Genomic DNA, 15,484 nt, shown 5'->3' on the forward strand with positions numbered 1-15,484 from the left:
AAAATATTCATTTAAAGCGAGTTGGGGTGTGTTTTTTTGCTGCATTCATAGAATGGCAGGAAGAGACACCCCGTTTGCCTTTTGCAAAAATAGGAATTGCAAAAAAAATAAAAATCAGAGTTTGCAAGTGTATGCAGGGGGGGGGGAGCTTGGAGGAGTGGCCCCCTCCCTTTTGCACGGTGATTGGCACCAGGGGGGCGGTCCCCAGATTTGGGAGCCTCCCCCCCCCGCTCTCCCCCAACCCCCCCGTCAGCTGACTGGCTGCGGTCATGTGACCTGCCTAGGAGGAAACGCGCCCGGGCTGTGGCTGAGCCGAGCAGCTGCTTTGGTACCGGAGCTGCAAAGCGGATCCGGGGCGGTTTAATTTCATTTTATTTCTGGATCAAGGCTCGGCTGCGGAGCGAGGATGGCCTGGACCAAGTACCAGCTCTTCCTAGCCGGGCTGATGCTGGTCACCGGCTCCATCAACACCCTCTCGGCCAAGTAAGTCCGGGTCCCCCCCCTCCACTGCCTTCTCCTCCTCGTGGGGTGTTCCAGATGGCCTTTGGGGGTCCCTTCCAAGGCGGGGGATGCTGGGGCGAGGGGTCCAGGCGGGCAGGATTTGGGGAAGGAGGAGGTGGGGGGGGTGTCTTGTTGCAGTTTTTTGTGTTTTTTTGAATTTGCATTTTATTATTACAGTGGTACCTCGGGTTACTTACGCTTCAGGTTACAGACGCTTCAGGTTACAGACTCCGCTAACCCAGAAATAGTACCTTGGCTTAAGAACTTTGCTTCAGGATGAGAACAGAAATTGTGCTCCGGCGGCGCGGCGACGGCAGCAGGAAGCCCCATTAGCTAAAGTGATTCAGGTTAAGAACAGTTTCAGGTTGAGAACAGACCTCCAGAACGAATTAAGTACTTAACCCACGGTACCACTGTATTAATAATAATAATAATAATTTATTATTTATACCCAGCCCATCTGGCTGGGTTTCCCCAGCCACTCTGGGCGGCTTCCAACAAAACACTAAAATACAATAACCTATTAAACATTCAAAGCTTCCCTAAACAGGGCTGCCTTCAGATGTCTTCTAAAAGTTTGGTAGTTATTTTTCTCTTTGACATCTGGTGGGAGGGAGTTCCACAGGGCGGGTGCCACCACCGAGAAGGCCCTCTGTCTGGTTCCCTGTAACCTCACTTCTCACAGGGAGGGAACCGCCAGAAGGCCCTCGGCGCTGGACCCAGGTGACCGGGGTGGAGACGCTCCTTCAGGTATACTGGACCGAGGCCGTTTATTTGTTAACATTCTTATGTTACATCGATAAACGTTGTCCTATTACATTACAGGACTTACTATAAGATGTATACAAAAATTATATACAAAAGTTATATACACCTAGAAAGAAAATGAAACAAAAATAAAAAGAAAGAGCAAAGAGGAAAAAACAAAAACAATTTCCCCTCCCCCAAATCATATACATACCAACACACTAGACTTCCTGTCTTTCCCGTTGTATATTCCTTTTTTATAATAATTTATAATAATAATAATTTATTATTTATACCCCGCCCATCTGGCTTGGTCCCCCCAGCCACTTCCAACAAAACACTAAAATACAGTAACCTAATAAACATTAAAAGTTTCCCTAAACAGGGCTGCCTTTAGATGTCTTCTAAAGTGTCTTCATTCTACAAATGAATGTGCTCTTATTATTGTGTATTTCTTTACATATTATCTAATATGTTCCTATATCAATACGTGCTCTTAGTCTTGTTTCTCAACTCAGTCTCACTCCAACGTCAATCGAACGCTAGCATAGATAGCGAACCTTTACTGTATTTTTGAACATATGTTTTATATCTATCCCACTTTTCGATAATTTTTTGTTTTGAGTTGCCCCTCAGGGTATTTGTTAACTGTGCTGTTTCAGCAAATTCTTGTAGCTTGTAATGCCAGTCCGTTATTGTCGGGGCTTCTTGTTCCTTCCACCCTTTTGCCACCAAAGTCCGAGCTGCGGCCGTTGCATATAAGAACACCTAAGAGGTGAGAATTTGTCCGTGAATTTGTCCAATCCGCTTTTGAAGCTGGTCCTCACTGCCTCCTGTGGCAGGGAGTTCCACAGTTTAACTACGCACTGCTGTATGAAATCTAAAGGCAGCCATCTGAGCAGCAGCAGCAAGAATGTGGACCTCTCCTGACGCCAGCAGAATGTGGACCTCTCCTGACGGTGCATCTTTCGCTCGCTTACTCAGCTCCCGATTTTGCAAGAAGCAGCCCCCAGGAACACAAAGATTAGTCATTGCTTTGGTCTGGAGGGAGGGGCAAGAAACCCAGAACGCCACAGGTTTCGAAACCCCTGCAGCCCTACGAACGCCGACTCCGTGTTTACAAGCACTAGGAGTGAAGAGGCAAAGTCCAGAGACCACTCTCAGTGCCGGATTTACATATAAGCTAAACAAGCTCTAGCTTAGGGCCCCACTCTCTTAGGGGCCCCCCAAAAAATTAAAGGGGAAAAACTGGATGTACATTTCCAAAATTTGTTGTTGTTTAGTCGTTTAGTTGTGTCTGACTCTTCATGACCCCATGGACTAAGCTTGTAATTGGTATCTGAAGAAGTGTACATGCACACGAAAGCTCATACCAATAACAAACTTAGCTGGTCTCTAAGGTGTTGTTGTTGTTGTTGTTGTTGTTTAGTCGTGTCCGACTCTTCATGACCCCCTGGACCAGAGCACGCCAGGCACTCCTGTCTTCCACTGCCACCCCCAGTTTGGTCAAACTCATGTTTGCAGCTTTGAGAACACTGTCCCACCATCTCGTCCTCTGTCATCCCCTTCTCCTTGTGCCCTCCATCTTTCCCAACATCAGGGTCTTTTCCAGGGAGTCTTCTCTTCTCATGAGGTGGCCAAAGTCTTAGAGCCTCAGCTTCAGGATCTGTCCTTCTAGTGAGCACTCAGGGCAGATTTCCTTCAGAATGGAGAGGTTGGATCTTCTTGCAGTCCATGGGACTCTCAAGAGTCTCCTCCAGCACCAGAATTCAAAAGCATCCATTCTTCGGTGATCAGCCTCCTTTATGGTCCAGCTCTCACTTCCATACATCACTACTGGGAAAACCATAGCTTGAACTATACGGACCTTGGTTGGCAAGGTGATGTCTCTGCTTTTAAAGATGCTGTCTAGGTTCGTCATTGCTTTTCTCCCAAAAAGCAGGCATCTTTTAATTTCGTGGCTGCTGTCACCATCTGCAGTGATCATGGAGCACAAGAAAGTAACATTTCCAAAATATAAGATAAAAAACAAATGAAATAAAACCTACATACAGCAACAGTGTTTTGTGTGTGTGGACCTGTTAGGTCCATAAATTACCATATAGCATATACAGTAGACCAGGGGTCTGCAAGGTTTACCTCGCCTGAGCTGGTTCACTCCAGCGGACATCCCTCCGTGGTCCGGATTGTGTGCGCACATGAGCGCCCGCGCCTGCAATTTCCAGCATCTGCGCAGACAGGATTTTAGGTGCTGCACTGCGCTGGTTTAGCGCAGCGCATGGGGACTCAAGCGGTCAGTTCAGTTCAGGGGCGGCTCGGGGGCTGGTTAAACGACTCCCGTGGGCCGCTTTGTGGATTTAACCTCAGGATTTAACCTTCTTCCGTCAGGCCTGTAAGACAGAGCTATTCTGCCTGGCCTTTAATTTGAATTCAGCCTGATATTCCTTCCCCCTCCCCTTTTATGAAGAATACCCACTCTGAGACCCCACAGCTAATTCTCCCCTGGCCTCCTCGCTGGCCCAAGTAGGACCAATTCAGCCAGCTAGCCCTGGGGATTCATGTTATTCATGTTTTTATACTGTATTTTATTCTGCTTTTACAATTAAGTGTTTTAAAGTGTTTTAAATTTGTTGTTAGCCGCCCTGAGCCCAGTTTTAGAACCGGGAAGGGCGGGGTATAAATAAAAAATTGTTGTTGTTGTTGTTGTTGTTGTTGTTGTTGTTGTTGTTGTTGTTATTGTGGCCCATGGGCCTTAGGTTGCCTACCCCTGCAGTAGATCCTCAGCTTACGTTACCCTCGGGTAACGTAAACTTCGGGTTGCAAAAGCGGCAAACCTAGAAGTATATTTCCGAGTTTTGCCGCTCACGCATGCCATGCGCAGAAGTGTCCTATGCACCATGCGCATGCACAGAAGCGTTTTCCCGTGCCGCGCACGTGCGCAGAAGTGGCGCCTCCAGTTGCAGAACTTCGGGATACCGCCGGATCTTCATAACGGATGCCGTCCGCAACTGGAGGTACGACTGTGTTCAACACAAAAAAACAGCGACCATTTGTTGTTGGAAAAGGACAGCTGGACATATAAAGGGGCCCATTACCTTCAGGAGCTGAGGGCCTCATCCAGCCTAAATCCAGCCTTGCACCCTCCCCAAACCAGCCTTCAGCAAGCTAGTTACCCACCAATTGTTTTGGACGGCAGTGACTCCGTAGAGGAAGAACGCAGAATCATAGAACTGTTGGAAGGGACCCGAGGGTCATCCAGCCCAACCCCGTACAATGCCGGAATCTCGAATTCAGCATCCGTGAGCCGTGTTCGTACGGCTGAGGAACTGCTGCAAGCTTTCCCTGAGAGACGTCTTGAGCAGCCTTGTGACGCGGAGCATCTCCTTGCCTTTCATTTCTGGCAGAGATGAGTGGCAGGCCGGACATCCGATCTGCTGCAGACTCTGCCCTCTTTGTTATATTCAGGTCTCCGGTTCCAGGAACCTGGCAGGCGCTTGGCGTGACGTCAGCCGACAGATGCCCCTGCCTTTGCTCCTCGGCTCGGGGGCAAGTCCAGGCATGGAACGAGGAGCCGGCACAGAAACAATTCCTTTCCAGGACACAGGAAGGTGCTTCGTAGGCAAAGGCAAAGCAATGGCCTACGCAACCATCAGCTCACGATTCTTCAGTTGCAATTTCTGCTTTGCAGCGGGTTGGACTAGATGACCCCTGGGACCCCGTCCTGCTGGGTTCCATACCTGGGAGGCCTCCAGGTACCCTGCTGCTGTTAGGAACCAGCCTTCCCTAACCTGGTGCCCTCCAAATGTTTTGGACTTGTCTGCTCAGTTTCCTTGCTGAAACACTTCCATGTTTTCTGTTTTGGACAGACCTGGTATACCGTTTGATACTCTAAAATTAATTGATTTTTAAGAAGGTGAGAACAAACTGACGTAAAAAAATAATAATTCAAAAGGCAGCATTTAAAAATATGCATTCTAAAATATTATAGCAAGGATTATGAGGTTTCTAAGGTACTGAAATCTGTGAGACCCCAGATTCCACCTTTGGGGGCGGGCCTTGGCCCATTATACCTGAAGGAGAGTCTCCACCCCCATCGTTCTGCCCGGACACTGAGATCCAGCACTGAGGGCCTTCTGGCGGTTCCCTCCCTGCAAGAAGCAAAGCTACAGGGAACCAGGCAGAGGGCCTTCTCGGTAGTGGCACCTGCCCTGTGGGACACCCTCCCACCAGATGTCAAAGAGAGAAAACAACTACGGTGGACGCTCGGTTTGCGAACGTGATCCGTGCAAGATGCATGTTCGCAACCCACAGCGTTCGTACCCTGAGTCTGCGCACACACAGGTTGCGATTTGGCACTTTCACGCAAAGCGTGATTTAGCACTTCTGTGCATGTGCGACCGCCGGAACCCGGAAGTAACCTGTTCCGGTACTTCCGGGTTTCGGCGGTCCACATCCTGAAGCAGCTGTAACCCGAGGTGTGACTGTACCAGACTTTTAGAAGACATCTGAAGGTAGCCCTGTTTAGGGAAGCTTTTAATGTTTGATGTTTTATCATGTTTTTAATATTCTGTTGGGAGCTGCCGAAAGTGGCTGGGGAAACCCAGCCAGGTGGGAGGGGTATAAATAGTAAATGATGATGATGATGATGATGATGATGATGGAAGCCCAAGGAGGTGCATGTGGGGGGTTCTAACCAATGCCCCTCTTTTTCAGGTGGGCAGACAGGCTGAGTGCGCGAGGATGCAACTCCACGAGCGAAGAGCACACCTTCCAACATCCCTTCCTCCAGGTACTGCCAGATGGACTCTGCCTGCTTCCACGTAACGTAGAGCTTCCATCCTCCTTTCATTGTGTATCTGCCCATTTTGGCCCTGGGGTGCTGCCCCCAAATGGCCAAGGTTGCTGGCAGGGGCTCCCTTCAGATCCCATAAAACCTGTTTTGAATCAGCTGTGCTGGCCGCCGGTTTCTTTCTACGCACAATTTAGGGGGCTCACGTCAGTGTTCAAAGCCCTAAATGACATAGCTGTCAACTTTTCCCTTTTCTTGCGAGGAATCCTATTCGGAATAAGGGAATTTCACATTAAAAAAGGGGAAAGTTGACAGGTATGTAAATGGATCAGGCCCCACATACCTGAAAGTCTCCTCCCCGACAGACCCTCTCGGGTGCCGAGATCAGCAGAGGGATCCTCTTGGTCAGGGGTCGGCAACGTGCGGCCCATGGGCCAGATGTGGCCCACGAAGACCATTTTACTGGCCCACAAGCCGCCCCTGAACCAAGCCACCTGCTCGGCGAGTCCCCAGCATGCTGCCCTAAACTGGCGCAGTGTGGCGCAGGGACTCGCCGAGTGGCACCGGAAATTGCGTCTGCGCACGCACAGATACTGGAAATCGCATCTGCGCATGTCCAGACACCGAAAATTGCTTCTGTGCAGGCACGATTATTGGCGTCTGGGCATGCGCAGAAGCAATTTCCAGCACCACAGACATGTGCAGATGCAATTTCCGGCGTCATGTTGCGGCAGTCTGGCCCACCGACAATCTGCCATGGCCGGGAAATCTTGCTGACCCCTGCTCTTGGTCATGGGTAGGCAAACTAAGTTCTGGGGGCTGGATCCGGCCCATTCGCCTTCTCAATCCGGCCCATAGATGGTCCGGGAATCAGCATGTTTTTACATGAGTAGAATGTGTGCTTTTATTTAAAATGCATCTCTGGGTTATTTGTGGAGCATAGGAATTTGTTCATTCCCCCCCCCCCCTCCAAAATACAGTGGTACCTCTGGATATGAACGGGATCCGTTCCGGAGCCCTCTTCGCATCCTGAACTAAACGTAAGCCGTGACTGCACGTGCGCGGGTCGCATTTCACCACTTCCGTGCATGCACATGACATCATTTTGAGCATCTGCGCATGCGCAAGCGGCGAAACCCAGAAGTAACGCGCTCCGTTACTTCTGGGTCACCGCGGAGCGCAACCCAAAAATATTCATCCCGAAGCTACTTCAACCCAAGGTATGACTGTATAGTCCGGCCCCCCACAAGGTCTGAGGGACAGTGGACCGGCCCCCTGCTGAAAAAGTTTGCTCAGCCCTGTCCTAGAAGCAGAGAGCTGCAGAGTTGGAAGCGACCCGCTGGACTGTGGAAATCATGTTGCTGATCTGCTACTGGTCATGAACCAGACCCCCTTTCCTCCCTCCTAGGCCGTGGGCATGTTCCTGGGCGAGTTCTCCTGCTTGGCTGTCTTCTACCTTCTGCTCTGCCATGACCGGCGGAGGCCAGAGCCCACCATGGACCCCCCTCAGTCCTACAACCCTCTCCTTTTCCTGGCTCCAGCCCTGTGCGACATGACAGGGACTAGCCTCATGTATGTGGGTAAGTGTTGCTTTCACCTCTGCAAAAACTTGGGGGTGTGGAGAACCCTGCTGGGAACCTCTCTCTCTCACAAACTCATATTTCTCGAGGAAAGAAGGAGCAGAAATGCTTGCAATACGTCTCTTAATATTTGGAGTATTTACAGAAGTAGTGTTTTGTGGGTGTGGAGGACTCTCTGGTCCTGAATGCGGTAACTGTGCCCCTGAAGGACCAGGTGCGCAGCCTGGGAGTCATTCTGGACTCACAGCTGTCCATGGAGGTGCAGGTCAGTTCTGTGTCCAGGGCAGCTGTCTCCCAGCTCCATCTGGTACGCAGGCTGAGACCCTACCTGCCAGTGGACTGTCTTGCCAGAGTGGTGCATGCTCTGGTTATCTCCCGCTTGGACTACTGCAATGCGCTCTATGTGGGGCTACCTTTGAAGATGACCCAGAAACTACAACTAATCCAGAATGCGGCAGCTAGACTGGGGACTGGGAGTAGCTGCCGAGACCACATAACACCAGTCTTGAAAGACCTATACTGGCTCCCAGTACATTTCCAAGCACAATGCAAGAGAGCCAGTGTGGTGTAGTGGTGAAGAGCAGTAGTCTCGTAATCTGGGGAACCGGGTTCGCGTCTCCGCTCCTCCACCTGCAGCTGCTGGGTGACCTTGGGCCAGTCACAGTTCTCTGAAGTCTCTCAGCCCCACTCACCTCACAGAGTGTTTGTTGTGGGGGAGGAAGGGAAAAGAGAATGTCAGCCGCTTTGAGACTCCTGAAGGGGAGTGAAAGGCGGGATATCAAATCCAAAGTCTTCTTCTTCTTCTTCAATTCAAAGTGTTGGTGGTGACCTTTAAAGCCCTAAACGGCCTTGGTCCAGTATATCTGAAGAGGCGTCTCCAACCCCATCGTTCTGCCCGGACACTGAGGTCCAGCTCCGAGGGCCTTCTGGCGGTTCCCTCATTGCGAGAAGCGAGGTTACAGGGAACCAGACAGAGGGCCTTCTTGGTAGTGGCGCCCGCCCTGTGGAACACCCTCCCTTCAGATGTCAAGCAAATAAGCAGCTATCTTATCTTTAAAAGACATCTGAAGGCAGCCCTGCTTAGGGAAGTTTTTAATATTTAATGCTGTATTGTTTCTAACCTTTCATTGAAAGCCGCCCAGAGTGGCTGGGGAGACTCAGCCAGATGGGCAGGGTATAAATAATAAATTATTATTATTATTATTATTATTATTATTATTATTATTATTATTATTATTACTATTACTATTACTATTACTATTATTATTATTATTACTGCAGTTTCCTATGCCTGGACTGGGTAAGGAAGCGTAAAACCAGCCTGTCCTGACACTGTTCTTTCCTTGCTAAGCAAACACAAGCTCTGCAGATCTTTAAATTTAAAAGGGGGCCAGTAAAAATTAACGGTCTTTTTTGGGGGGACACACAGATGTTGCTGCAGCAATTTAAAAACTAGGGGTCAGCGCAGTTTTCCCAGTAGTTTTAGAGTGGGGTTTTTACTCAGGATAGGTCTTCTGTCTGTTTCCCACTGCATGCCCCCATGGCCCCCTTCTATTTCCCCTCTCATCCTTTTATATATTTCTATTAATTTTTATATAAAAACATGAGAGGGGAGGGGAAATTTCAAATTTATTTACTTTGGTACCTTGGTTCTCAAAAGTAATCCGTTTCGGAAGTCCGTTCCAAAACCAAAGTGTTCCAAAACCGAGGCATGCTTTCCCATAGAAAGTAATGCAAAAGGAATTGATCTGTTCCAGACTTAAAAACAACCCCTATTGAACAGCTGTATAACATGAATAATTCATCAAACATTAAAAGCTTCCCTGAACAGGACTGCCTTCAGAGGTCTTCTAAAAGTCAGATAGTTGTTTATTTCTTTGACATCTGATGGGAGGGCGTTCCACAGGGAGGGCGCCACCACCGAAAAGGCCCTCTGCCTGGTTCCCTGTAACTTGGCTTCTCGCAGTGAGGGAACCGCCAGAAGGCCCTCGAAGCTGGACCTCAGTGTCTGGGCTGAACGATGGAGGTAGAGGTGCTCCTTCAGGTCTACTGGGCTGAGGCCGTTTAGGGCTTTAAAGGTCAGCACCAACACTTTGAATTGTGCTCGGAAACGTACTGGGAACCAATGTAAGTCTTTCAGGACTGGTGTTATATGGTCTCGGCAGCCGCTCCCAGTCACCAGTCTTGCTGCCGCATTCTGGATTAGTTGTAGTTTCCGGGTCAAGTTCAAAGGTAGCCCCACATAGAGCGCATTGCAGTAGTCCAAGCGGGAGATAACCAGAGCATGCACCACTCTGGCAAGACAGTCTGCGGGCAGGGAGGGTCTCATCCTGCGTAATAGATGAAGCTGGTAGACAGCTGCCCTGGACACAGAATTGACCTGCGCCTCCGTGGACAGCTGTGAGTCCAAAATGACTCCCAGGCTGCGCACCTGGTCCTTCCGGGGCACAGTTACCCCATTCAGGACCAGGGAGTCCTCCACACCCGCCCGCCTCCTGTCCCCCAAAAACACTACTTCTGTAAATACTCCTCCTGTCCCCCAAGAACAGTACTTCTGTCTTGTCAGGATTCAACCTCAATCTGTTAGCCGCCATCCATCCTCCAAAACAATCCAGGGCAAACTCTTCCCGTGTGTGTGTCTGGTACTAAATATCCTTGAATTATTTCTTGTTTCCTCCTCCGCCCCTCTTCCCCCCCCCCCCCGTCCAGCTCTGAACATGACCAGCGCATCCAGCTTCCAGATGCTGCGAGGAGCCGTGATCATCTTCACTGGCCTTCTCTCGGTGGCCTTCCTTGGGCAGAAGCTGGTGCTCAGCCAGTGGCTGGGCATCCTCATCACCATCGTGGGGCTGGTGGTGGTCGGCTTGGCAGACCTGATGAGCAACGGAGACCACGAGCACAAGCTCAGCGAGGTCATCACAGGTACGGCAGGGTGGGGAGAGCCAAAGGGGGGTCCCCAATACCAGGAGGGCTGCTCTGCTGGCCTCCTGCAGCGCTCCTTTCCTTCGGGGTCCTTGCTTCTCTCTCCCGTTCCTAATTCTGTCATTCTCAAATTGGTGGGTACAAACAGAACTTCACATCTTATACAATATTTTTTGGACTTCCATCAACGCTTCTGATGATTTTCCGTTCTCATCGCTTATTATGCATTTCTTTATTTCATATTACCTTATCTTTAACTAACAATTCTCTCCATTGTCTTTTTTGCAATATTTCAAATAATTCACTTTACAAAACTTATTGCAGACCAACTAGCTTAAATCTGTCCATCACAATTACTTTTCAAATAGTATGTAAATTTACTCCAGTCTTCCGGTGAATCTCTGGTCCTGCAGGTTTTGAATCCAGGGTCAAATAAATTCATCTCCTCTACAGTTGGGGGCAACCTTGGCTATGTAATTTGTTCTTATTTTCCTAGTGGCAGTCGCAAAGAGTTCCACATGCCAGGTCACATACTTATCTGTGTCTGCGAGGGTTAAGGTTAGGGGGAGTGGGGGCGCCAGGCCCTTTCAGAACTGCCCAGACTCCCCTTTTCTCTCCTGCAGGGGACCTTCTGATCATCATGGCCCAAGTGATTGTTGCCATTCAAATGGTGCTGGAACAGAAGTTTGTCTACAAGCACAATGTGCACCCCTTGCAGGCTGTGGGCACGGAAGGTGAGCAAGCAAACAGGTGCTGGGGAAGCGGATCGGGGGCTTTGTCTTTTATTTCTAGGACTTCGCTCCCTTCTCCATCGTTCTGCCCGGACACTGAGGTCCAGCTCTGAGGGCCTTCTGGTGGTTCCCTCGGTGCGAGAAGCCAAGTTACAGGGAACCAGGCAGAGGGCCTTCTCGGTGGTGGCACCCGCCCTGTGGAACACCCTCCCACCAGATGTCAAAGAGAAAAATAACTACCAGTCACACAGTCAATCATTCGGTAGCTGAACTGGGTTCCACAAAGTAACAAAAACAAAACAAATAGAGCCGCAAAAACAAATATGCAAAATAAATAGCGAAAACAGACAGACCTCAGAGTAACACTCAAAACGGAAGTGTGGCACTCAAGTTGGAAGCGTAAAACTCAAAAGGGAGCACATTCAGCTTCCGAAAAAAGTTGGCAAACAGGAACACTTACAGTGGATGCTCGGGTTGCAAACGTGATCCATGCGGAATGCACGTTCGCAACCCGCAGCGGCGCTTTTGCGCACGCACGGGTTGCAATTCGGCACTTCTGCGCATGTGCTTCTGCGCAATTTAGCGTTTCTGCGCATGCGCAACCCCTGGAAGTAACCCGTTCCGGTACTTCCGGGTTTTGGCAGGTCCATGACCCAAAAAAATGTAGCCTGAAGCGTCTGTAACCCGAGGTATGACTGTACTTCCGGGTTTGCAGTGTTTGGGTTCCAAGTTGTTTGAGTACCAAGGCGTTTGAGAAGCAAGGTACCACTGTTCTGGCTATGTGCAGATCATTCATTACTGGCTCCATGCAGCTCATTCAATAGCCACCCTCTTCCAATGCCTCACTTTCTCAAAACTACATCCAACATCAAAGAAGGTCCCCAGCCCTATCACTTCCTCCTTACTAACTGATTAGGACATTAAAGGCTGTTCTCATGCCATCAAAGAACTTACCGTATTTTTCGTCTATAAGACGCACTTTTTCCCTCCTAAAAAGTAAGGGGAAATGTGTGTGCGTCTTATGGAGTGAATGCAGGCTGCGCAGCTATCCCAGAAGCCAGAACAGCAAGAGGGATTGCTGCTTTCACTGCGCAGAGATCCCTCTTGCTGTTCTGGCTTCTGGGATTCAGAATATTTTTTTTTCTTGTTTTCCTCCTCCAAAAACTAGGTGTGTCTTATCGCCTGGTGCATCTTATAGAGCGAAAAATACGATAACAAGAGACAGGGAGGGGGAAGGAATAGAAGCAGGAAGGATAACCGTGTCAGATCACTAACTCCTCGAAATACCATTTATCTTCCGGATAGATCGCCCATACAGTGGGAGGGTCATTGTTTCAGTCTACACCTCTCGTTCAGTTAGTTGATGGAAAGCCATGGCCTACGTCCCCCATTCTGAGCACCTCTCTCTCCTCCCTGCTCAGGGTTTTTCGGCTTCCTCATCCTCTCCCTCCTGCTGGTCCCCATGTACTTCATCCCAGCGGGCAGCTTCGGGAGCGGACCGCGTCGCGTCCTGGAGGACGCCCTGGACGCCTTCTGCCAGATCGGCCGGGCGCCGCTCATCGCCGTGGCTCTGCTGGGCAACATCAGCAGCATCGCCTTCTTCAACTTTGCCGGCATCAGCGTCACCAAGGAGATCAGCGCCACCACCAGGATGGTGCTAGACAGCCTGCGCACCGTGGTCATCTGGGCCGTCAGCCTGGCTGTGGGCTGGGAGGTCTTCCATGCCCTCCAGATTCTCGGGTTCTTCATCCTCCTGCTGGGCGCCGCCATCTACAACGGCCTCCACCAGCCCCTGCTGGCACGGCTGCCCTGGAGGAGGGCGGCAGATGCAGATGCGGATAGGGAGGGCCTCTTGGCTGCAGATGGAGCCTCCATCAACGGGGACAGCTGACCGCCAAGCAGCGTCCTTGCCCGCTCCAGAGCTTGGCCAGACCTCTGTTGGGCGGGCTGGCCAGCTTCTCAGGCTGGAGCACGAGACTGGTTTGGGGGTCTGCGTTGCCGTGAAATCTCGAGACGTTGCTCTGCCACCTGGCTCCTTGAGCAACTGCCAAGGAAATGCCCTCTGCTTTTTGCTTGACCACATCTCTCATCGTCCCTGGCCTTGATGGGAGCAGGAGACGCAACGTGAGCTTGACATTGCCTGCTTTAAGCAATTGGTTGAGGGTTTCCTGTTGCTGGTAGGCCCTCAGAAACCGGCCTGTGAGACATCTCTGGGCAGCTCGACTCCCAGACTGAATGCTTTGTGGGGACCCCTAACGCCTTCCGGGACTTCGTCCTTTCCCTCAACTTCCTTCACCCAAAGGTGATAAGGGAGGTTTCCTAACAATCTTTTCCAGGAAGCAATTCCCTCTTTCTGCCCCTTCTGCTAAACAAAATATTTCTATTTGCTCTCATCCCCGCCCAAAAGGATGCCCAGAGTGGTACAGATGCCCAGAGTCCAGAACTATTTCCCAGAATCCCCTCTGATGCGGCAACAAAGTCTAACCTCCCCCAGGCTGGCCGCCTCCAAGGTCTTTCGGGCAGCAGCACCTTCTGGGCTGCGGCGGGTGGAAGTTGTCGCCCCAAACATCTCGAAAGGGGGTCTCAGGCTGATGAAGTCTGCTCTAACTTGGCAGTTCGATGTTGTTTTTCCCCACTGGGTCTGTTCCAAACCTCCCTAAGAAAAGCAAATGAGCATCTTTTTCTTAGGCCTCCCGTGCTTCTATCACACTTGGGGTTCTGCAGGAGGCGATGCCGCAGATCGGGCCCCTTGAGGCTAGAGTTCAAATCGGTGGCATGGGAATCACTTCACAACCCTCACACCAGTGGCACTGGGCACAGTTGTGAGAGTCCTTTGCCTTGTGGCACGGCGGGTCTCTGGGCCTTGCCTATCAGATCAGCTTTGGGCTGCCAAAATTACTGGGGGGACCCATTGATAGGGGCTCCTTCCCCGACGGATCACGTAGCTGCGATTGGGAGCTGTGGGGAAGGGAACACCCCAGGAATGCCCCCACGTATGACGCTGCTGCTGCCTTGTCCACTTTTGGGGTGTTCACAACAGTGTCTCTGCTTCTTCCTAAGGCTGGAGCTGAGTGATGGGGATTGAAGGAATCATCGATGCTCCCTTAGCATACTCAAGAGAAGGCAGCACCCCGGTTCCTTCATCCCTCATGTGACGGATTATTCCCCCTCGTTCCGAGCATTTTGGAGGGGGCCCAGAGAGCTCACTCCTCAACCCTCTCCTGATTCTGTTCGGAGCCTGCGAAATGTGTTGCCCCCCCCCCCAGCTATCGCGAGTCCTGGGACCTCTTAATTTCCCACTGCTAGCAAGGTGAAGTTGAGAGCTGAAGTCTTGCCCAGTTGTAGGGGACTTAAGAGGGCTCTCTGGTGCCACTTTGGGGTTCGGTCGTATGGAGGGCACCCCTCTCTCTAGCATCCAAGCCACGAACACAGCTGGTCTAAGCTGCGCAGCCAGGATCCATCTCCTCGACAAAGTTCTCAGGTGCTGAGCAGACCCACTTCGGTGCTATGGGCGATGAGAGGGAGGGATGGGCTTGTCTTTGCCTTGGGACTATGAACAAGAATGCATTTATTCACCAATAAAAACTGTCTGATCTTAAGGCCGTTTCTAAAAAAACAAGACTGGCTGAACCTCTTTTTTTTAACATGTGGGCTTTTGATGGCATGTATGAGCCCAGAGCTCTCTTTGGGGGTTGGGACAAGGGGGAGTGGCAAGATTAAAAGGTTCTTTAATTCCTCCTCACTTTCTGCCATCAAGGTTGTGTCATCTGCATATCTGAGGTTGTTGATATTTTTTCCGGCAATCTTAATTCCGGTTTGGGATTCATCCAGCCCAGCCTTTCGCATGATGAATTCTGCAGATAAGTTAAATAAGCAGGGAGACAATATACAGCCTTGCCGTACTCCTTTCCAAATTTTGAACCAATCAGTTGTTCCATATCCAGTTCTAATTGGAGTGGCTTGTCAGTTCCTTCTCCAGGTGGATCATGTTTGGTCAAAACTCTCCACTATGACCTGTCCATCTTGGGTGGCCCTGCACAGCAGAGCTGATAGCTTCTCTGAGTTATTCAAGCCCCTCGCCACGGCAAGGCAGTGATCCAGGAAGGGCTTTAAAACTATAATACATTATAAAAAAATTACTTTATATACTTATTTATAAGACTTCAGTCAAGCTAGCAAAAATATATCACCTGTCAGATAATAAGTGTTGGAAA

The 15,484-nt window shown here is 50.3% G+C and overlaps 1 protein-coding gene across 1 annotated transcript; it reads left to right on the forward strand.

Moving 5' to 3' along the window:
• Positions 1-266: 266 nt before the first annotated feature.
• SLC35F6 (solute carrier family 35 member F6) lies at positions 267-14,869 on the forward strand. Its single transcript, XM_081854941.1, has 6 exons — positions 267-483; positions 5,962-6,037; positions 7,446-7,617; positions 10,327-10,539; positions 11,163-11,273; positions 12,692-14,869. Exons 1-6 carry the CDS (start codon positions 407-409, stop codon positions 13,159-13,161), a joined length of 1,119 nt encoding a protein of 372 aa, XP_081711067.1. The 5' UTR covers positions 267-406; the 3' UTR covers positions 13,162-14,869.
• Positions 14,870-15,484: the final 615 nt, after the last annotated feature.

This window comes from Podarcis erhardii, assembly GCF_964252035.2.
Source record: "Podarcis erhardii genome assembly, chromosome: 3".
Lineage (NCBI taxonomy): Eukaryota > Metazoa > Chordata > Lepidosauria > Squamata > Lacertidae > Podarcis > Podarcis erhardii.